The sequence below is a fragment of the Balearica regulorum genome, chromosome 1 (assembly GCF_011004875.1).
Source record: "Balearica regulorum gibbericeps isolate bBalReg1 chromosome 1, bBalReg1.pri, whole genome shotgun sequence".
In the NCBI taxonomy this organism is placed as follows: Eukaryota; Metazoa; Chordata; class Aves; order Gruiformes; family Gruidae; genus Balearica; species Balearica regulorum.
In genome coordinates, this window is record NC_046184.1 from 62394386 (window position 1) to 62417646 (window position 23261).

General features: G+C 38.8%; 1 protein-coding gene across 2 annotated transcripts; it reads right to left on the reverse strand.

Annotated features, from left to right (window-relative positions):
• Positions 1-1766: 1766 nt before the first annotated feature.
• On the reverse strand, positions 1767-20167 carry DRAM1 (DNA damage regulated autophagy modulator 1). 2 transcript variants are annotated; one of them, XM_075755152.1, is made up of 7 exons: positions 19774-20167; positions 13370-13437; positions 11891-12033; positions 7901-8078; positions 6777-6835; positions 5348-5440; positions 1767-3138 (listed from the first exon to the last, which is right to left on the reverse strand). In XM_075755152.1, the coding sequence occupies exons 1-7, from the start codon at positions 19929-19931 to the stop codon at positions 3094-3096; spliced, it is 744 nt and encodes a 247-aa protein (XP_075611267.1). In that variant the 5' UTR covers positions 19932-20167; the 3' UTR covers positions 1767-3093. The 2 variants fall into 2 exon arrangements, with proteins under 2 accessions (XP_075611267.1, XP_075611277.1); XM_075755162.1 differs by lacking the exon at positions 5348-5440 and having other exon boundaries at positions 2961-3138; positions 19774-20078.
• Between the last annotated feature and the right edge of the window lie 3094 nt (positions 20168-23261).

Below are 23261 nucleotides of genomic sequence, written 5' to 3' on the forward strand. Positions count from 1 at the left end.
CTTATGCTGCTGTCAGAGATAAGACAGTATGCAAACAGAGCAGACCAGAAACAAAAACATAGCATACCTCATGAGAAAAAGCAAAGGTGCGATATATGGTGATCCCCGGTGAGCACACAGGGGAGAGAAGACCAGAGCAGAGGGAGTAACGGTGTCGCAAGACAAAGTGGGTTTTAGGTATCTTGAGTTGTTTGAGTTTCATCCTTACATGATTTGGAACTCTGATAGAGACTGCAATGGTAGTATTTTATCAGTAGATTCAAGTTGCACAACCTAGAAAAATGAGGCTTTGTACTTTCGGAAGGGGTAGACAAATGATTTTGCATAATCACCAAAAATAACTGTCATGTGATTCACAGTAGTTTATGCAAAAGAATTTTCTCAATCACTCATGATGGGTTGAGAAATTGAAAACCTCATGCAAACATAGTAGACAGTCAAAATATTTCTAGCATAGCTCCCAAGAAAAAATAGCTATTTCTTGTTGCTAAGAAATGTCAAAATACAGAAAAAAGTGTCTCTTGCAAAGTAACAGAAGTGTACTGCAACACTATCTGTACTAACCTGTAGAGAACATTTGATTGTAAAAAGTTAAATAGCGTTATTTAACAAGAGTCTTCCACAGCTAAAATGGTACAGCTTGGTAGAGGAAAATATTTTTCAATTGCTTGTAGCATGTGAACTCGTATTTCAACTGAAAAAAATAATTAGGATCTAGACAGAAAAGCTGCCTGGAGCCAGAGAATAATCAAAATGTTTTCAATAGTTGTTCACTGCACAGACAAAAAGGTAATAATTCATTGTCTCCATCTGCATGTAGGTGCATGTTGATGGGTTTGGCCTAACAAATTAAATAAAAAGCAAACTGTTGGTGGCGCATTCTTTTGGTCATTAATGTAACTCATATAAAAACATATCATGATAAAGCTCAGAAAAATGGGAAGGCTGATATTTGGTGGTTCTTCAGTACTTGAATTAACACGTTGACTCCAGCAAACAAAATTATTTTGATTCAGCCAATTTCTCTGATTTTTTTTTTTTTAATTTAGAGACTGTAAGCACTCTAAAGGTTGACAGACTCCTGGGGATATGATTCTTTTGAGGAGGACAGAGTACTAGGAGATTAAGTAAGTGAGAACTTGTTTCAGGAGCCTTGTATTGGGATGATGATTTGTTTTCTCAGTGTTTTCTCACCTAGAAACTTGTGAAATTTATTGATTTCCTGCCTAAATCAGAACAATACAAAGAATTCTTTTCCTGTTTAAGTGCACTTGGATTCACTGTAAAAACAGACTAATATTAGTTAAGGCTGAACTTCAAGTTAAAATAATTTCTTTTATGCATGTAAAGGGTTTAGTAAACTGATGAGCTGAAATCTGATATAATTTGAAATAAAAACTTCAAGCTCCTTATACTTAAGAAAGCTAGGAATAAAAAGCAATAAAAGAATACTACACAATGCACTAAGAAATGTGGTCTTTTCTTAACACGGCCTTCAAAATAACAAGATGTCACTTTTTGTGGTTGGCATACATTTTCTTGTGGATATTTCTGATCTTCATTTGAAGGAATGTGGGCCCCTTGCAGAATACCTAATCAGCAAGACATAAGTGTTGCATTCAATCAGTACTCGATTCGACTTTTTTAACATGATTGTAACTATAAACATCTGCAAGATAACCTGAACACTGTGGAAAGCAAATCTGTCAGTGAAAAACATTTTTACTATTTTTATTTGGAAGAACTTATAAAGAAAACATGGAGTCTTTTAAGCTGTGAAATAGCTGAATTTAATACAACTTAAAATACACATTAAAAGAAATATCAACAGATGACTAGGCTTGACACATCACTCTCCAAAACACACATTTGTTTTATCTCATGGAAAATTAGCAACTGAAAATCATCACTATTTCTGCATAAACTGTGATAGACCATGGCAAATGTAATTTTCAGAGAACTTGATTGATAGCCAAGTGGTTAATGCACTAAAGGGAGGTAGTGAATTAGTTCACGAAAGACCCTTTTGCCTTTAGATACTTGTAACATCTGACTTCTCAATTAGTTCCTTTCCAAGTCTTTCATTACAGTAATAAGTTTATAGCAGCAAAGATGCCATATCTTCACTAGAGAAGCTTTCCAGGATTTTTGTTTTCTTCAGTTTTATATATGTATATAATACTCATCTATATATAACTGAACACCTGAAAACTACTGGCGCCTCTTTTTGTTTTCCATTCACTCCCAATGACTTCGTGGAGGCCTTCTTCATTCCATCATTGCAGATTAAAACACAGGCTGGAAAACTTCTGCTTCGTATTAACCAAATTGCAGTAAGATTTCTCTTTAGTAGATCATGCATAACTGTAAATTTACTTTCTATTCCCACTTCAGGTTTAAGCTTCCTATGGGCAGCAGCACATAAAGGGGAAAAAGGGTTAGATTTTTACAACATGCATTGCAGTGATGATTAGAAAACAGTTTCCAAGCAATATAGTTTAAACTGCCCCTAGGATTTGTATTTGTATACAGCATCCACTATCAATCAGAAACATGTAGCATAGTGTTGTAATTTACTAACTGCAAATTTCCAGTCGTGAAACCAAGATGCCCACTTCTGCTCACACTTTCCTCCACAGTCCTCGCAACTTAACAGCGTACGAAGGAATTCGGCCTTAGTGTCTTCCATTCTCTTCAGTCTTTCCTAACTATTTGCAAAATATACTTTCTCAAGTTTAAAACCAATGTTACTAACCAGACCATAACAAATGAAAAAGTATGGATACGTCCAAAAGTGAAGAGCTGAGGAGATCAAAAGTCTTTGAAAGACTTTCAAGTGCTTTTACAGATTGCTTCTATTACAGTATTTTTACTATATCAAACAGTACAAAAATTACAAAATATTGCAAAAAGGTAGCAGGAACATTGCTGTGACTTTTTAAAATATTTTAGTGGTTGCTGGTTTAGATGCTGCAGAGTCAACGGCATGGGTTCTTTACACAACTTTGAAAATACCTGTCCCTCTGCAACATTTTCTACAAGTAAAAAGAAACCTAGAATATTCATATATATAAAATATAATTTTCTCCACTATCAGGAGTCTTCATGTATTTCTGTTGATATCCTTAAAGAAACTCTCTAAAAGAAAAATAAAACAAGATCAGCTTAAGATAAATGAATTTTACAGTTTTGTGATATAAAGTACAAGGAGATAAAACAAAAAAATATATTTAAGTGAAATACCCACTGTGAGAAATAATTTTTAAAAGGCTTATTTTTCTTAATTAAAAATTTGGTTTTCTGTGAGCACTGGTAAGGACAAAAGGAGGATAGAATCTAAAAAAATGGACAGTGTCAAACACTAGCATTGGATTTCATGCTGTTTTATAGCCTGTAAATTAAAATGTCTGCATTTATCTTTAGTTTAATTCCATCACTTTTTCTCTTATTTATTATGTTCACAATATTTGTATATAGTTAAACTTTCAATATTGAACACTGCAATCTGTGATCTGAAGCAAACTTATCAACTCATTTAACTACTCTGAGCACTACAGCATTGTCCACAAATATATATCTCCAAGGGAGGAGTATGACTTTTGATGAAACAGATACCATCATATAGGTACACATCAGAAAGGAATGGACTGGCAATAAATACCTCCTCCCAAAAACTGTAAGTCTAGTGATGCATGCATTTCTGAATGGTACTTCAATATTTTTGTCAGGTTTAGAAGGCAATTCAATTCCTTTAAGATAATGCATTGTGTAATTTGGAACAATTACTTTTTTAAAAAAAGCATTTTGTTCTGCAGAACCTAGCCTTTTTTTTTTTTTAATAAGGGAAAGTCCTATAGCTGTGGTCTATTCAGTATACTATCAGCCAAAAGTAAACAGGTGTAGAAATGTTTGCTATCGGTTAGCAAAATATATGTTAACTCCGAATCCTTAGTTGAAAATTGATTTCTGTATATGCTTATAAAAGTTATATACAGATTATATGTAAGTATTAACCATTTCCATGCTCAGCAAGCACGTTAAGTGAAGAAGCATGTAAATTAATTACAAACTTTTACATGATCTGATGTCAAACTTTGGTTTTATGCCAGAGGACTTAGAGGGTTCTCACTATTTTTCCTCCCTTCCCACCTCCATGAATTCTGGATATGGTTTCCAGCAATTTATCTCAGCACCAATTGGCTCACATGTGATCTTGATTCTACAGTTATGCAAGTACTTGGATCTAGCTGTCGACTTTTTGGGACTTGAGTGAGGCAATGGTGTGTATGAAAGACCTACGTATGGGGTATGCCATCTACAGTTACTACAACTGAGTTAGTTCATCTCTGTAATTACGGTATAAAGCAGCAGTTCTCAGTCTTTTCTACCTTAACCTCCCTACTCCAGTCTTGCAAAGATCCAACTGCTTTGTGGGGAAAACAAATATCCAGAAGTCTGAGAAGGATAAGGAGGCCACAATCCTCCTAACATCTACAGTAATATCCAGGAGGTTTTGTCCTCAAATCTCCACAAGGCACTTTGCCATGAGCAATGCGGGTTTTTTATATTTTTTTTTTACAAGTTCTTTTTTGCCAAAGTTAAGCTGCACACCTTGGTATTTTCAGCATTTTGCATCCCTGTACCAAATAAAAACCGCATGAAACACTGCAGCTAGAACATGCCGTGTAAACAAGAGTTGGCGAGGCAAAGCTTGGGACAGTAAGTTCAAGGCATGCCTTTCACAAATCATATAAAAGCGTTTTCTTTTTAACTAATCTAATATTCTCTCTTCCTTAAAGTCAGACTTGATGCATCACCAGATCCTGCTATCCAAACCAGAAGGTTTTCATGTCAATACTTTTCAAAAAAGTATTTGATATTCTTCACATTGTGAGGGAACATATATCAAAATGTGTAATTTTTTTTTTTTAAAAAAGGAACCATCTACGTTTGAAATGAATTGGATTATTATATAAAATCCCTCAAGTAGAAAGAAATGCAGTTTTAGTTGCATCATTTATTTTGGTATTATGTCACCTTTAGAGGGCCTCTTTCTACAAAAAGTGTGCTAAATAAGTAAAAGATATTAACTCACCAAACAACTTACAAGAGCAGACATCTATTCAACTATTAAACTGATTTATAAAATTGATGATTTTTTATGTTTTAAAACACAGGGGAAAAATATTCATTAGGTAGACAGAAATCAGTTCCTTGTCTGACAAAATTTGTTTCTGTACAGCTTTGGTATATCTAGCTGAGATAAAGAATGGTAATTTTCTATTGCATTTGTTGTTACACAGTTCATAGCTCTTCTTAGTCACTGCTAAAACATGTAGATACCAACCTGAAAATCTCTAATGAATGTTAAAAAGAAGAAGATAAAACCAAAGGCCACTGTCCATTCACAGATCGCACTCACAAAATGATAAGTGTAATCCTGATGGAATGAGACATAAAATAAGTTTTCAGATAAAACAGCTAAACAAAATAACTGTGGAATGCTATGAAAACAGACATTTCCTTTTGTAAATTCAACCAATATTCTACAACTTCTGACTCATCATCCCAATACCCTGTGGTATAAAAGTCAATTCAGATTTAGTTTTTACAGAGCTGTAAGTATATTTATCAAGGTTGCATATGTTCCATTAAGCAACATGTCTTGTGCACTAACATAAAAAATAGTTCAAGAAAACTGCAATTAGCACAAGATCAAAACATAGCTTGTATATAATTTGCACATGAAAAATGCAGTTCTTATGTGAAGGATACCAAAGTGCCCATATTCAAAACTTTTACTCAGAGCCACTGAGCTCAGTAGTACTGTCCCGTACAGTAAATTCTCACGATGTTTTAAAATGGAGGGCTACCCTTGTACTACAGTTCCTCACAAGACCTTTGTTTTTAAGTAGACCATCATAGAAAAACCTATGTAATATGACACAAACAGAATGTAAAGTGTTTCTTAACATGCCATCAACAAATATGCCATCTGTTTCAGTGGGCAACATTTCCTCATCCTTGCACCTCAAGTGAAAAAAAACCTCGAGAGGTAGATATTACTAAGATTATCTAACTTGTGAAGATTTCTCTCACAGCTGACTTGCTTTGGTTTGAAGTGCTTGGTTTGGTTAAGTACATTTGCCAAGTTTGCTTTTATTAAGCTCTTCAAGCAGGGTATGCTCTCTGCATTATTTAACCTGTTTTTTTAATACCTCCACGTGGCAAAGTGGAAACTTACCTTTCATAGTTATCATTCTGAGAACATTGAAATCAGTTCAAATACCTGATATTGACTTTAGTATGTTTCAGGTCAGAGCCCCAAAGTTTATCACAATAGTAAAGATTATTTAATGGAGAATGGTGAAAAAGCTAAGAAAAAACAATGTTGTGAAAAAACCTCAAAAACTTCAGAATCAAATTGGTCCAAATTTGTTTCATGTGTGAAGTTCATTTTCAAGAAATGTGACTATAAAAAGAAGTAGAACAAGTCACTTCCAGATTTTTTTTTTTTTTTACAATCTATTCCACAGGTAAGTTTCAAATGCTTAGTTAAAATGAAAGTCTAGCTCTCTGAAGATTTACCCATCCATGACAAGTTTTCTTACCCAAGCCGCAGACAGTTTTCTAATGAAGAAATAACTAGAAACCAGCATTGCACAAATCGGTGAGATTTCACAAATCTGTTCATCTGTTCACACTTTCAGATAAACTTAACAGCATGCCCCAAATAAAATGACACAGGGTAAGTTGGCTACCTAATGAGATTTTACCTTTTCACCTGGAGTCCAATCAATTTTTGTCATGGAAATTTGTGAAGCAAACACAATCACTGGGAAAAACACAGTGTAAAGGAAACTATAAAACTTTAACATGTAATAGTGACAATGTCTTCTTACAAAAATATACTCCATCTCTGCCTTCTGCAACACAGGAGATCCTGAATAATCAGAATATAGAATCAAAGTATTAAGAAGACACGTAAATGAAACACATTACTGAAAGGTAACTGATAGCAGCAATCAAAACAAATTTCTGCACAAATAAATGTTTCTGCAGGTTCTTCCGAAGTACACAGGGGAGACACTCCAAAACTCAGATCACATTCATGACCGAGAACTGTGGGAGCTGGGTCCTCCATTGTTGGAAGGGGAACCACACTGGTTTCCATTGGTCCACAATACGGGCCTTGCTATATTTGTACAACTTTCTCTCAGGATTGGGACCCTCCTTCACAGCTGCTGAAACCAAAAGCAGGCTGTAGCTGGCTGGCTGATGCAATGAGCTGCTGTGACCACTTTCGAAAACTGGCAGATCATCCTAAGCCCAATAAAATCAATGGAGTGACTCTGATTTCAGCAAGCTGTGGGAAAAGACAGTAAGTGTCTTGACTGTGTCTCTAGAGGAGGCATCTAATGAAGACAAGCACCAATCAATGTGATCCAAAGCATCTGCTTAAGCTTAAAGGAAATCTTGAGAATACCAACTGTATTTTATATGTCCGTGTGTTAGGTTCATTTTAGAAGTGGTGCCCCGCTTTGGCAGGTCTTTCTCCATATCCTCCTTCAAATGAAGGAGGCTGGAAAGTTGGTCTAGCTGACTTGCTGAGATCCCTTCCTATCTGAATTATCACAAGTTCCTATGAAGAACACTGGGGCACTAGATTTAAATATACTACTGAAAGGAAGAGATACAGCTTTTTAGAAAGATCCTGAAACTCATCTTTATGCTATTACTGGTGTCTCGACATGCTATATGCATTATTGTAGCAAAAATATTAGAGAGCCCTAAGCAAAGATTGTAACATTATTTTCATCCTTTCTCAGCAATGGTTTAACTTAAAAGGAAAATCATGAATGTACAAAGAGAAAACCGTGGGATACAACATAAAGGATACTGGGAATGAAAGCAATGCATGATATTACAGATATGGCCATCCTTATGTGACACACAAAGTAAGTATTCCATTGTGGACAGGACTTGTAAGAGATTATAGACTGAAGTGTAATGTATATAACACCAGAGCCAAATGCCACCAAAGCTCCTATGTCATGGACACTGGGAACAGACAGCTCCTGGAAAGAGAATCAGCACAATAGTTAGCTGCTACTATTTGTACGTGGCAGGAATCAATGAGCTCTGAGAAGATGGTAGACACATTATGCTGGGCATGTACAAGCAGTGGGAAACAGTCCCCTCTCACAACAGTCTACACAGGGAATAGGAAACAAAAGGAGGAAAGAGTAGCTCAGATAGGTTAACTAAGCATGTTCAAAGCCACCAGGTCAAAGTCCTTTCCTGTGTTCACAAAAAAGCATAGATCAATTTTAGTTCTGTTCAATAGTTGGTCTATTACCAATTAATGACTCCACAAACACGAACTGGCTTGCAGTTTTCTTAAGAGGTTCCTATACCTCCTTTTTCCCTTTACCCTGCCAAAGATTTTGATCCTTTTGTGGTGAAAGTCTAATCTGCATTTGTGTGGCCATACTCTAATGGTAAAGTTTCATAGGAACTGTTCTAAATAGACTAGTAGTCTAGTAATAGCATAGTAATAGTGACTGCTACAGCTCTGTCCCTCACCCTCCAATAACCAGCTACAAGGCTCCAGGAAATAAGTCAGTAGAAAATTAGTTATATATTAAAAAAAAAAAAAAAAAAAAGTGTTAATTAAAATGAGCTCTTGATATGAAGGTCTTATACTGTCAGTCTCTTGAATTATTCAGCTTTCTTACTCTTCCCCACATCATCAGACACTTTTATTCAAGTTCTGCAACAAGTGAAAGTATGTATAAAATTCCAGTATCACTACATGTGGCCTATATTTTTGTAATACCATACCTATGGACAATTCTCTCCTTTAAAACACAAACAAGTAGAATACTTAGTAACAAAACAGATGAATATTCCAGAGAAATTATTGTATTCTAAATGTTTCAAAAAATTACAAATACAAAGTTAACGCCACCTTGGAATCCAGTATCAGACAGACAAGTGTGCTTTAAAGCTCCTTTCTGTCACCAGAGCATAGCAAAACATGTGCTATGATCTGACCCACTACAGTTCTATTTTAGTGATTCATGAAAACACATCTATATCCTTTCATTACATATTTTAACATCTTTCCTGCCTAGAGGCCACTGTTTTCTTTGTCTTGTAAAGGTTATTATGTTCACATGCTCTTTTTATTTTTTTTCCCTGTGTTTTCTTTCTACTCATCCCCTTCTATCTCTCTGTGACGTACTAAGTTCTGTCAGATTTTAAGGCATGTTCCTTACACAGGTATTTAAGTGGCATCTCATCTATACTTGCATTTTTTTCTCCTCTGTCCCACTTTTTGCCTTCCAGATAGGAATTACAGGATTTGGTATGGAAAGCATTAAGCAAGCATAACTGCTGGCTTTGCATTTAGCTCCATATGTAATACACAGAGCTTTTGTAACATAGCTCTCATGATTGTTCCTATCAAACTGCCACCAATTCCCTAAAAAGTCCATCACATTCAACCCCTATAGAACCCGGGAAATGTTGCTACATCTGCTATGGTAAGCCTCCTAAGTGTTCTAGTCAAAGACAGGAAGATCTCTCTTTAATCATGTGTAACATCTAACAGGCAGAAACAGACCTGCTATGACCTAGGTTTTCGCTTTGCCTTATTCTTTAAGGATTACGGGATTTTTCCTTCCATATCCAAATATCTTCTTAAAGCTAGCCCTCCACTGTCTGCCATTTCTGTATTTCAAGCATTGTGTTATTTAAAACAGAGAACAAGCACCTGATTCATGACCATTACTTATTTTCTCAGAAACTCTTTTGCTTTTAGAGGACACACTCCTAGTGTTTTCTCCCACCTCTTTCCTCATTTTTGCTAAGTGTTCAGAGACCAATACCTTTAAAACCCCATGCTACCTACCATATCTTACCTTGAAGCAAAAAGGGTGAAAATATTTTCCTTACAACTAATTACGCTACTTAAAAGACTCACCGTAAGTGGCACTAGATTTGAGTAAATAAAAGCAAACCTTAAATATTTCCAGTATAATTTCACATCAAAGTGTTTTTAACAGACTAGATATTTTGGTTTGGGAAAAGAGAAAATAAACTGATGCCCAATAGCTCTACTACAGTACTCAGGTATAGTGTTAGCTCACCTGCTGGGGAAAAATAAATGTTAAGAAACAAACACGGAGTGCACGTGAATGTGAATTTTCTGCGTGACCCACTGATTATAGGGACTAGGCTGAATGCTAAAGAAACAACTTCTAATTCCAGCTTTGCTTTGGTCTCCTGACCTGAAACAATCACCTGACCTTGAGCAAATCTCACAGCCTATTCATGTCTCAGTTATTCTACTGGTAAAGGGGATAAGAGCGTACCGTTCACTAGTAGTATACTATAGAGTAAAAGACTGAAGACTTGCAAGCCACCATTTCCATCTTCCTGGGCAATTAAGCACACTCAAAAACCTGCAAGATCAGATCCTTAGCTAGATTAGATCCTTACTGTGTTCTGAATCCTTCCTACAAACTGCACCTGACATGGAAAGACAGGTGAAAGCAAAGGAAAGAGAAATTAGGTGAGGAAGGAGTTTATGAACAGGCAATGAGAGACAATAGAGATCAGATAAGAATCAATGTTATAACTGTCAAGAGACCCCTTTGGAAACTTTAGGATCAAAGTTTCTGCTTCCTTGACTCTCCCACATTATTTTGCATTCCTGATTTGTCTTTTCCTTATTGAAGCTGAGTTTGTTTTCTATTTCAGCCAAGCAACACTGTTCCCCATCATCTAACTTTTTTTTTGTGCCACCTATAAACCTCACCAACAAAAGTATATAAAAGTAGAATAGCATGCTTAGAACAGACTGCAATGCCTGTAGTGTTTGCAATCCAGACACATTGCCTGGAGATAGACTAAAAAGAGCAAGATACCAGTCTCAGGCAGAGGGGGTTTTGTCTGAAAATATCATGTCAATCACATGCAAAATTGTACTGGCTGCTGAAGTGCTGACAATCTTTCTTTTGAATTTCTCTGTATGTTGTCAAGTCACTATGAGCACAACAGTATTTACCAAATTCAGCTGTTTCCACAGATTTAAAGCAGTATCTCAAACTATCTCCCAGTTAAACTTGACTTGATTCTCAGCTGAAGTTTTGAGTGCAATTGTCCTAATACTTCTTTGTGTCAGTATCTACCCTATTACACACTTCCTCACTAGAAAAGGTGAAAAGAATAATCTGTTTCAATATTTTTACTCTCTGATGAATTTTCTGTCAGACACTGAGGGCTGGACTTCTTTGATTTATAATGAGATGTCTTATGCTTTCTGGCAAAGTGGCAATTCTACATGTCTCTATCAAAAGACTTAACATGTTGTTATGCCATCTCCTACAGACTCAAAACAATGGGCTAATATTGTGCTCAGTGTTCTAACCTGTCACCTAAGTCTAGTTTATTCTGTAGAAAATGCTGCTAGCATGCATGCCATCATTCAGGTAAAAATACAGGTGTTTTTCCTAGTCTGATTTATTCTGCCCTACCTGACTGTAAGCAAACTATACTGCTAATAGTAAAGCTTTTTTATGGTTAAGTTTTCCTAGTAAAAATTTTACAGCAAAAGCATCTATATTCAGTTGTTTTCTAGTACAGATCTGTTACAAGACAAACCCCTTACTGACACAGCTGTATAAGCAAAAGATCTAGTATATAGGGTGAAAGTAAATTTGTCTTTTTAAAGCTACAGAAAAAAGGCAGGAGCAAGCAAGACATTCTTACTCCATTTGCCAAGTATCCACACTGGGATAATGTTAACCACTCTGATCTATTTGATTTTTTAAGTGGTAAAACAACTTTAGTTTAATTTATGATACGAAATTTATGGTCATACCTGAAAAGTTGCAACTATGCCCATTCCAATACAGCCCATCAATCCAATACATAACGAAAATATGTTGCACGAAGACCTAACAAAGTGCGATGACTCATTTTGCTTCTCTATTAATAAATATCTGATGTACATTGTAATTACACCTGAAAAACAAAAAATACATTTTTTTCAATGATCGCGTATTGCTTACACTGTAACACCTTGCACTGCAACACGTTAGCATACAGAATAAAATTGTAAATATAATACAAATATAAATAATATTGCCTTCTACTGGGATGAAAAAGTAGTGAATTTCAGATGTATTACTTTCATTAATATTATCTTAGTCTTAACACCGCACATTAATGCTATCTAGAAATAACTGCACATCACTACAAGAAAACCACTAATTTAAATCCCATTCTCCTGTGCATTTTAGGCACAGAGGCATTGGCATTCCGCAGTAGGAATAGCTGTTCCAGGGAGATGAACGATAAGCTGGAAGTGAGAGAATTTATTCTGCTCTGATATGCAGTCTTGTACCAGAACTACATCTCCTTATAATGGATGCCCTGAAGAATTAATACATTTTTGTAGAGTGTAAACAGAAAAAAACATAACTAGCTGTGTATCCAGAAAATATTTTCAAAGCTTTTGGGCCAATTCTGGCTGTCTTTTAGTACATACAGCATTCCCAAACCACTACACACAGATTGTATTCCAGCCTGTGTGACCCCAATATGCAGTTCACTCCTGACAAACACCTCTACTGAATTATCGTAGAGATAACAACTGAAAGAACGTGGTTCATCAGGATATAATAAGCTGTAGACTGGATTCCACAGTTCAATAACACAGAACAGTTTCAGTCTATCTGCAGTTGGAAAAATAAATTGGGTAACTTTCTTCAGGCACTGTGAGGTTATGTGAAACACACCACCATAGCGTGACTGAATGAGACTCATAGAAAAGGTAAAATATGTGATTTTTACTTTGTATGAAGGCTATCATGGACTACATGTATACAGAGGTACTCAGCTCTTTAACCTCCATCCCCTAGCAGTGAATAGAAAATGCCAAGCTTCCTGAGTCAAAGTCAGCAGACATTTAGTGGAGGAGTAGGCATCTTGCAAAGGAACCCAGGTGTTGCTTCAATACTGTTCTTCCCTTTGCTGCAGCATCCTAGAACCTAATGTCTCCCTACATCAAAGATACAGTTTTTGCAAAATAATTGCTATCTTTCTTCCACTTTTTATTTCCAGGTGCATTGACTACTATGCACTGATGAGGTGCTCCTAAGAGACAGAAGCGCCTCTAAGCCTGCACTTACTGACCCTAAGGACCTGGCCCTCTAGATACTACTTCCATCTATCCGATACTACCATTTGACTGTGCAATATCATTTCTGCAGGATATTGTATGGACTGCAATGTAAGCAGACAGCTTTTGCTAGCTTTCATGTCTTTGCTGTGCTCAAACCAAGTACCTTATACATACCTAAAAGTGCTGAAATATTGATCATAAAACCAAAGATACCACTCTCTGGAGGTTTAGTTCCAGTGTCACTAAAGCAGGAAGAGAAAGAAATTAAAAGTTAACTGAGATCCGTGAAACATAAATGAGATGTACACATGAAACCCCAAAATAAATGTAACTTGTGTGAACTGCTGCTATGTACATAAGACATTTAAACACATAAATTGGAATGCTGTCCAATGCATGCTTAAGCTCCATTTGTAGTACTGAATCTTTTTTTTTAGAAAAAAATAATATTTTTAGAGCATACTATTTGAACTGTATTTCTTCCTTTTCTGTATGCAATATGCAGAGATGTTACCGAGCAACACTTTGCTCATCAATGATATAAATGATTACATAAATGACATTTTAGAAATTACATTTTTTTAATCTGCTAAATTAACACCATGATTGACGAAAACATATCTAATGGCATTCGGTATCCTAAGATATGAGAGAATTTGGCTTAATTTCCTGATTTGTTTGAAAGGACTTTACCCCAGGAAAGCAATTGCACTCCAATGCCTGGGAATGGTCCTAGGCAATGTTTAATTTACTAATGTAGATACAGAGTACTCTAGGCCCAAGGTGTGGTCTCTTCTGATGAAGCAATTCACCCTTACAGGGGATAATTAGAAGTTCACTGGAACAGACAGACAGAGCATGAGTGTCAGAATATCTACAGAATTTATACACATACATACATGCATACATATATATGAAAAAATCATATATACAAAATATATGTTACGTAGTGTATTGGGTTTGCATGGCAAGGTTTTGGTAGTGGGGGGGGCTACAGGGGTGGCTTCTGTGAGAAGCTGCTAGAAGCTTCCCCTGTGTCTGATAGAGCCAATGCCAGCTGGCTCCAAGACGGACCTGCCGCTGGCCAAGGCCAAGCCAATCAGCGCCTCTGTGATAACATATTTAAGAAAGAGAAAAACAGTTAGAGAGAGCTTTTGCAGCCAGAGAGAGGAGTGAGAAGATGTAAGAAACTCTGCAGACACCAAGGTCAGTGCAGAAGGAGGGGCAGGAGGTGCTCCAGGCGCTGGAGCAAGATTCCCCTGCAGCCCATGGTGAAGACCATGGTGAAGCAGGCTGTCCCCCTGCAGCCCATGGAGGGAGGATGAGGGGGTGTAGCGATTCCACCTGCAGCCCGTGGAGGACCCCATGCCAGAGCAGGTGGAGACACCTGAAGGAGGCTGTGGCCCCGTGGGAAGCCCGCGCTGGAGCAAGCTCCTGGCAGGACCTGTGGATCCGTGGAGAGAGGAGCCCACGCCAGAGCAGGTTTGCTGACAGGACTTGTGACCCCGTGGGGGACCCACGCTGGAGCAGTTTGCTCCTGAAGGTCTGCACCCCGTGGAGGAGACTCACGTTGGAGAAGGTCGTGAAGGACTGTCTCCCGTGAGAGGGACCCCACGCTGGAGCAGGGGAAGGATGAGAGGAGTCCTCCCCCTGAGGATGAAGAGGCGGCAGAAACACCGCGTGATGAACTGACCGTAACCCCCACTCCCCGTCCCCTCTGTGCCGCTGAGGGGGGGCAGAGGTTGAAGCCGGGAGTGAAGTTGAGCCCGGGAAGATGGGAGGGGTGGGGGAAGGTGGTTTAAGATTTGATTTTATTTCTCATTCCTCTACTCTGTTTTGCTTAGTAATAAATTAGATGAATTCCCTCTCTAAATTCGGTCTGTTTCGCTCGTGATGATAATTAGAGAATGATCTCTCCCTGTCCTTATCTCGACCCACAAGCTTTTTGTTACACCTTTTCTCCCCTGTCTAGTGAAGGAGGGGAGTGATAGAGCGGCTCTGGTGGGCACCTGGCCCTCAGCCAGGGTCAACCCACCACACGTAGAAAATGGAATACTTCATCATAGAATCCTTTTCCCTCTTGTCCCTACATATGTGCAAACACTCACACCAGAGAATGCCCCTTCCTCACAGGAAGGACATACTCCTGGGGATATGCGGGTTCAAGTTCCTTCAAGCAGGATTCTTCTATACAAGGTGGGTGTTCTGTTGAAAGAATACTGCAATGCCATCACCTCTTTATGCTATTTTTTTCTTGTCTAACATACAACCAGTTGATATCTATTTGATCTGGCTCTGTTGGTCAAGCCAATCGAAAAGTTCATAAATCTTTACATAATTTGGGTGTGAGCTGAGTTTTCAGTTACTGAGCAGTACCAAGAGGCTTGATTGTGTGTGTAAACAGAGGCACCCAAGGAACTCTACTATCAGAAACGTAAACACGTAAGGATTTTAGCTAATGTCAAAGTTCAGTGGAAACTAAGCAAAGATTCTGAGAACAAAACTTTCTCTTAGGTGTATGATGCAACAAGTAGCTAGAGATTTTTTTTTTATGTGATTCAGGAGGACGAATACTCTTCACTCCAACAGTGAGGCTGGATAAGCTTTTAGTGCTAAACTTCTGAACCTACCACTGAGTGCAGCCACAATGACAGGCGCTGACCATGAATGCCTGTGCTCTTAACACCCAAAAGAGAAAGCACTCTCTACATAAGCAATCATTCTTAAAGATTTTGAGAATTTTGTTAAGTTCAAGCCAGAAGAGCATGACCATATCAAAAGCTTTAATTTTTTAGAAATTAATATTTGCTCTCAAACCCCTTTTATGTTACAGAAGCATTTGTATAATCAGTTGCTAAGATGATTTATTAAGAACAGGTGAACGGAGAATCCTTTCCTATGAAAAGTTGATGCAAAAACTAGAGAAAAATCTTGTGTTTCTTTTGACTAGATTAGATTGGTTCCAAATTCTCACACAACAAAAGCTCGGACCAGGCTTTTAGACAAGTTTTTACAACTTCTCAGGCATTAAGAATCCCTATTCATCTGTATTTTCTTGTTGTAATGCTTTCTGAAGACTTGCTCCAGCTTGTACTCTGTATGAGTCTTGTTTCTCTTTCATAGTGGAATTGATGAAAACAGTACAGTAATTCTCATTTTTTTGTTTGACGCTTCTGAAAATCATCTTAATCCATGCTTCATTTAGCCCGTTTTCTAACTTTGAACTTCACATCTTTTCCTCATGTGCCTGGAGTGTTTTCATTAATATGACAAAGGACTCCATTTAAAAAGTGGGCCACTTGTGACAATCTTGAAGGACTTTTGCAAATGAGAAACTGCTCTATGCTAAGTACAGGACTATGATCACTTCAAAGCTTTTGAAGGACTTTAGGTGAGAAGAGAATGGAACTGGCACACGGAAAGAAAGCCATTTGAAGTTCTTGGAACACTTCGGATCATAAGAGCAATCCAAATAACCTGAAATTGCACTGAACTCCAGTCATTTTTTAATTAAAGCTTTTCTCAAGCTAAAGCTTTATAGATGAATTTTGCTAATGTTGATTTTTAAACTCAATAATCTTAGATGTATGCTTTCAAGAAATTTCATACCAAGAACACTATATCATATCTAAAATGTATTTGCAAAGTACTGCACTAGACTTTTAAGGACACAATCTTTTTAATGCCATACTTTCCACTAAAAAATCCCCGAAGCTAAATGAAGACTGAGGTACATTTTTGTTTTACTTCTGGTCTGCTGCTTTGGAAAAAAGAAAAAAAAAGTATTTGTGACAGTTACTTTCTTTTCATGAAAAAGAAAAAAGCAAAGGGCGCATATGAAACAAAAACATATGCTCACTTATTTGCAATGGTGAATAGGTGAGCACAACTGCCATGGAAAAGACAAGGAACCATGAAAATGAGCATTTGTGTCACCATCTCATGTAGCAGAATTCTACAAATGGTTAAGCAGTCTTCTGAAGAGTGGAAAGATAAGAAGGTAGAGCAGGGAATAAATATTTTAGGGCTAAAAGACTCATCATCATCAAATTTTCCTCATAGCCATCATAAACAATTTCTCTCCAAACTGAAGTCCCAAATTTTTAATGTAAGAAGATTATATTCTGCTGCCAGGGATTCTGATGGATCCAGAGGTACCAACTGGCAGCAACTACCTTAAGCAAAATTCCCTTTAGTCCTTCACTGAGAATTCAAACCACCAAATAGCCACCCCAGCACATCCAAATTAGTTTGGATTTTGAGTAGTATGAGCAAAAGAACTAATTTGGGCACAACCTAGTCATCTTTCAGGCTTCAGCTGCTAGAAAACACAAAATCATATTAATTTTTGTCTACCCAGAAATGTATTTATATGGTTTACTTGATGAGACATTAGCACAGTTTCAATGACAAATTTAGATGTGGTCTTATCGCACTGTGACAGCTGTTACATGGTAAACACAATTAACAAGTTACCTCAAGGCATACACAGGATGCTTGAGGAATGTAAGTAAGAATTACAGAAATGTTGAACTAAGATCTGTGTTTTTCTCTTTCATGTAACTGGAATTTCCCCATACAAGCTCTATTTAATTTTTATAGTTCATTTTAAGATATTGCACAACTGAAATGATGCAACATTCTTCCTCTTTCTTTTTAATCACTCTAAGTTTCACTAAATCACATTCTTAATCCCATGATTCAGCTTCTCAGGCTAATGCAATGACCTGCAAAATAAGAATATGAATTATGGTATGACTATTGGCCTCAGTACTTAGAAGGAATCATCATATTACTCCTAAGTCCACCTTCTACAAAGATCATATGCTTAGACCATGCACCTTTAGAATTATTACAGATTGTTCACCAACAGTCAATGTATATGCTTAGTCCAACTGTTGTGTTAAAAGGATGTAAAATAAACAAGACATCTGTCTTTCAAAAAACTTCACTAACAAATGCAGAAGGCCTGAAATGTGAGTGGGTTTGTTTTGGTTTTTTTTTAATCACTGACACAGCCTCATATGTCTTGGGTTTTTTTAGGGTATGTGGACATTTACTGTGATGCCTTAGTTAAAGGATAAGAATGATTTTTTCAGTGAGATGTTCAGTTAGATTGACATAACTATGGAAGCTATGATACATTCATCAGCATTACACAGCTGTGACTTGTAGGTTTGGTCTACCTCTTTAAAAAGAATGACACATTTTGAGAGATCTGGGCTGTCAAAAACTTGACTGCAAACACAATTATACAGAAAAAAACATGTCCTGTTCTCTCACATATTTTATTCAAGGACATGGCTTCAACATCAGAAACATCATTTGTCAAATTTCTTACTACAGGACCTCAAAATCCTTCTGAGCACAAACCGTGTACTGAGTATTGACACAGTTATATGAAATGGTTTATTTTTCTTGGTTAATAATGGATAAATTACACTGGTTACAAGTGCTTTTGTGTCAGTAAAACTGTGTATGTCATCAAGGAAGATCATGAGTATAACCACAATTGTTAAGGCAGCAGGATATTTGTGCATGCACAAATACAAGGTTTTCCAAGAGCTGAGTCCAGATTTGGGCAGATAATCTTAAAAAGTTTTGCTAATATAAGCATGAAGCCCAACTTTCTTTGGCTGAATTTGAATGATGCTCAACTTTCCTGTGGGTTAGGGTGTCATTTGCACCATCTCACTTGCTTGTGATGACAGACCTTAATGTTCAATCCAATGTACGTGTATGTACAAATTAGGTTAGCAGTCTTCAGAAATCATGCACGTCCATAAAGTCCTTCAAGGAATTAGGTCTAGATGTATCTTGAAACATGTGTTTGAAAGTCTTTTTTAGATCTTCTATATATCAGAGACCACTCTTGGATTTCTGGCTTATCTTTAATCTATTAAGAGCTAAATACTCATAATTTCACAGCTCAGATTTAAATGTTAACATAAGCAATGTATAAACAATGATTTATACAAATTGCGCTTAAATGACTGAGGTTATAGAAAAGAGATGCCAGTCATCTTTCCAGGAGCCTTTTGCATTCATTGTTCCTATGCTGAAATTTTAAAAATGCATGTTTGTCAGGGTGTGTGTCTTCCAAAAGCTATTGTAGGGTTTTGAGTCCTGTCACCATCCAGTGCAGTTTGCCCAAGTTCTAGAGCTGCACAAACAAAACTGCGTTTCCACCACTGACTCCAAGGCAGATCCCTTAAGTTTTGCTAGGATAAGGCCTACAGCACACTTTGGCTCCAGCAGAAAACTCTTTCTAGTCCTTTCTACCACGACTGTTAGCATTGGGGTACTATGGCTCTCAGAGTTGCCTGGGTGCTGGAGGTGTGATGGGTGACAGGAGCACACAGCGGGTCCCTGCTCTGCCTGCCCTCATGGGGAGGCCCTAACACTGCTGCCTCTCTTCCCCTTGGGAACCCCACAACCGCGCCGGGGGCCGGGCCCCAGCCGCCGAGGGTAAGAAGCCGCGGAGCCAGCAGTGAAAGAGCCCCTCAGCACCTCGCGGCTAAGCCGCCGCCTCACAGCCCGGGCGTCACCCCCCTCTCCCACCGCCGCCCCTGCCTCACCTGATGTAGGGGACGAGGGGCTCGACGTGGCCGGCCAACACGGCAATCACATAGGAGATGATGAAGGCGGCCGAGGACCAGCTGACAAGCAAAGCGGGGACAAAAGCCACGCCGGGCATGCAGCACAGCATCGCCGGCGGCTGCCCTGCCCCGGGCATCAGCGGCTGGGGCGGGAACGCCCGGCCGGGCTCCGTGGCGGCGCCCTGAAGTCACAGACCGTGAACGAGGACTTGCGGGACGCACACACACCCCCGGCCGGTTCCCACCCTCCCGTCTCACGCTTGTCGTCCCCTGCCAGGCAGCGGCGCTGCCACCTCCGACAGCCCCGGGGATCCCCCGCCGCCCGCTGCCTTCCCTTCACTTTCGTTTCGCCTCAGCGCTCCCACTGGGGGGCAGCGCCCGCGCCCGCCCCGCCCGCCGCCGCTAACGGCCGCCAACGGCTAACGGCCGGAGTGTCCTGGGCGGTGGGGAGCAGGGGCCGGCCGAGGTGGTCCCGTTCGTCTTTCACCTGTGGCGGCATCTCATAGAGTTTCTGGTCGACAACAGAATGTCTCCCCGCAGGCCCGGCTGTCCTGCCGGCTCTCCGGACTGCACACGCCTTAGTCGGGGACACGGAGGCCGGCCGTGCTGCCGGGGAGTGCTTGGCAGCGTCTGCGTAGGGTCCCGGCGATTTGTGCGTTTACAGTTATCTTTCAAAGGGAAAGGGGCTAAAAATGCATCCAGCGTTTGCGTTTATCGCTGTGGGCTTCGCAGCTTGTGCTCGCTGCGAGGCCGGCTGCGTGGGCGAGAAACCAGGCCGAGCCCGGTTAGCTGTGGAGCACCGCTCCTCGTGGGGCCACGGTGCGGAGGAGCAAACTGGTTCAGACACCCGTGGTTTGACGGTCTCATTGTGGAGTTCTGCACAGTACCAAACTCATCCACCTTGGACTCGCATTTCAAACACACAATGCAGGCTTGATTTGCATGTCTTCCGGGGGATTCACTTTTTCGCACTCCTAGAGGGAAACCGCAGTTTAATTCAAAATCACGCGATGTTCTGCATTTTTGCTTTGGTTTAACCTGAAACCATGGACAATCTGTCAAGGTTTTTTCTATTTCGAGTGTTCATATTCATCTGCCCTCCAAACTAACACCCAAATGCAAGGTCACCATTCTGAAACAAAGACGCATACAGCGTACTCCACCTCTCTCCTTTCCTCTCCTGGAAAATCTATTGTGAGTCTTGTCTTGCTTCTTTCGGTACACATTCCTTGTGGTGGAAGAGTAGTAAGCTAGAAGGTGAGTACTTTGCATGCCTTTGAAGATATCAGGAAGTGAGTCCAAGCAATCACACAAATTATTCTACTGCTAAGACTAGAGGTACTCTACACCCTGTGCCTTTTGGCAGTAGCATGTTGCTCACATTCTTAATGTATAACTTGAGTCTAATAATTCACTAATACTTCATGATTACACTCGAGCACTTTAAAAAAAACAAACCAAAAACCTGTCCCTTTTCATATTGGCTAATACTTCTGTACTGAAGTAGAGGTATTTTAGGGAATATATTTAGGGAAAGCAAGGGTTTGAAAAAAAAAACCCAACAACAAAACCCCCACAAATTCATACTTAATCTTTCCGTAGGTAATCTGTCTTCTAGTAATTTTCAGTGGCAGAAATTTCTGGCTGAAAGAAAGGGTTTATTTCTTTTTAAGTTGGAAATGCAAAAGTAATGGAGTGAAATTTGTATTTGATCTGCCTTAATATATGCTGATTTAAAACTTTTTGTTTAATTACACCTCAATATCTTTGTTTTTTCCCTTGAAACAGAAAATTAAGAGAAATACTATACGGGAACTATATCTAGTCTTTTTGGTAAATAAATGGACTGCAGAAAAGTATCAATGTTCACTGTATTTATAGAAGTAGAATTTGACCTTTTTTTTTTTTTTTTTGTCAGTAATGTAGCATTCTGTTTTGGTTCCTTGTAGAAAGAGGATCGGGTTAACTTGATTTACTGCATCAACATTTAAGTGACATTGTTGGAAAAATGTTTCATCTACTGTTCTGGAAAATTGCATTATACTAGCTATAGTTTTGTAAGTGGTAAATAACTCACGCTTAAGTGAGAGTTCAGTACTTAAATTCTTCACATGACTTTTTGCAGTGCCTGGACATTATTTGGAGCGAAAGAAAAAGACACGTTTTTGGCTCAAGCAGGTGGTAACTTACTGTTTGGCAATCACTAGCAAAGGCACTTTGTTGCTATGTAAACATTTATTACAGCTCATGTGATGTTTCTTTATACTTTTATTCTAGGAGGTAGTCGGTAACAACACATAATTTGAGCAGTGATCTTTAATCTGTTTTTGTCAGCAGCATTAGTACATTTTTCTTCAAAAGATCATTAGGAGCTGCAAGGAGTAACAAATACAGGTCTCAAACTTGGGGGAAGTAATTTTATTTGCTGGACTTGAGAACATTAGTGTGGTATTTCAAAGAAGGTCTATGTATTTTGATTTATTTGATTTACTATTGTGCTTTGGACAAATCATATTAAAACACTGGCAGTATAAAAATGCAAAATAACTATGGACTTTAATGTAGCTTCACTAGATTTTTGTAGATGAAAAATTAGAGAGGAGCCGTCAATGTGCACTCACAGCCCAGAAAGCCAATTTTATCTTGGGCTGCATCAAAAGAAGTGTGGCCAGCAGGTTGAGGGAAGTGATTCTACCCCTCTACTCTGCCGTGGTGAGACCCCACCTGGAGTACTGCATCCACCTCTGGGGTCCCCAGTACAAGACAGGCATGTTAGAGTGGGTACAGAGGAGGGCCATGAAGATGATCAGAGGGCTGGAGCGCCTCTCCTGTGAAGACAGGCTGAGAGAGTTGGGGTTGTTCAGCCTGGGGAAGAGAAGGTTCCAGGGGCCTTATAAGAAAGATGAAGAGAATTTTTACCGAGGTTTGTAGTGACAGGACAAGTAGTAATGGTTTTAAACTGAAAGAGGGTAGATTTAGATTAGATACAAGGAAGAAATTCTTTACAATGAGAGTGATGAGGCACTGGAACAGGTTGTCCAGAGATGTTGTGGATGCCCCATCCCTGGAAGTGTTCAAGGCCAGGTTGGATGAGGCTTTGGGCAATGTGGTCTAGTGGAGGGTGTCCCTGCCCACGGCAGGGGGGTTGGAACTAGATGATCTTTGAGGTCCCTTCCAACCCAAACCATTCTACAATTCTGTTGTTTAACAAAGTGATCAGACTACTTTCTATATGCTTGAAACATTGATATAAATTTATGCTTGTCAGAGTAATGTCATATTACAATCATTAGAAAAATAGATGTGTCAAGACGTGTAAATAATAACACCCCCATCAGTGATTTGAAAACCTGTAAAGCTAAAGGAAATAGTCATGGAAGAAACCTGAAATAGGCTATGCTGGTGATACTTGTATCCCCACTTTCCTTCTGTTTTATTCACTATCTGGTTTCCATGGATTTTATATT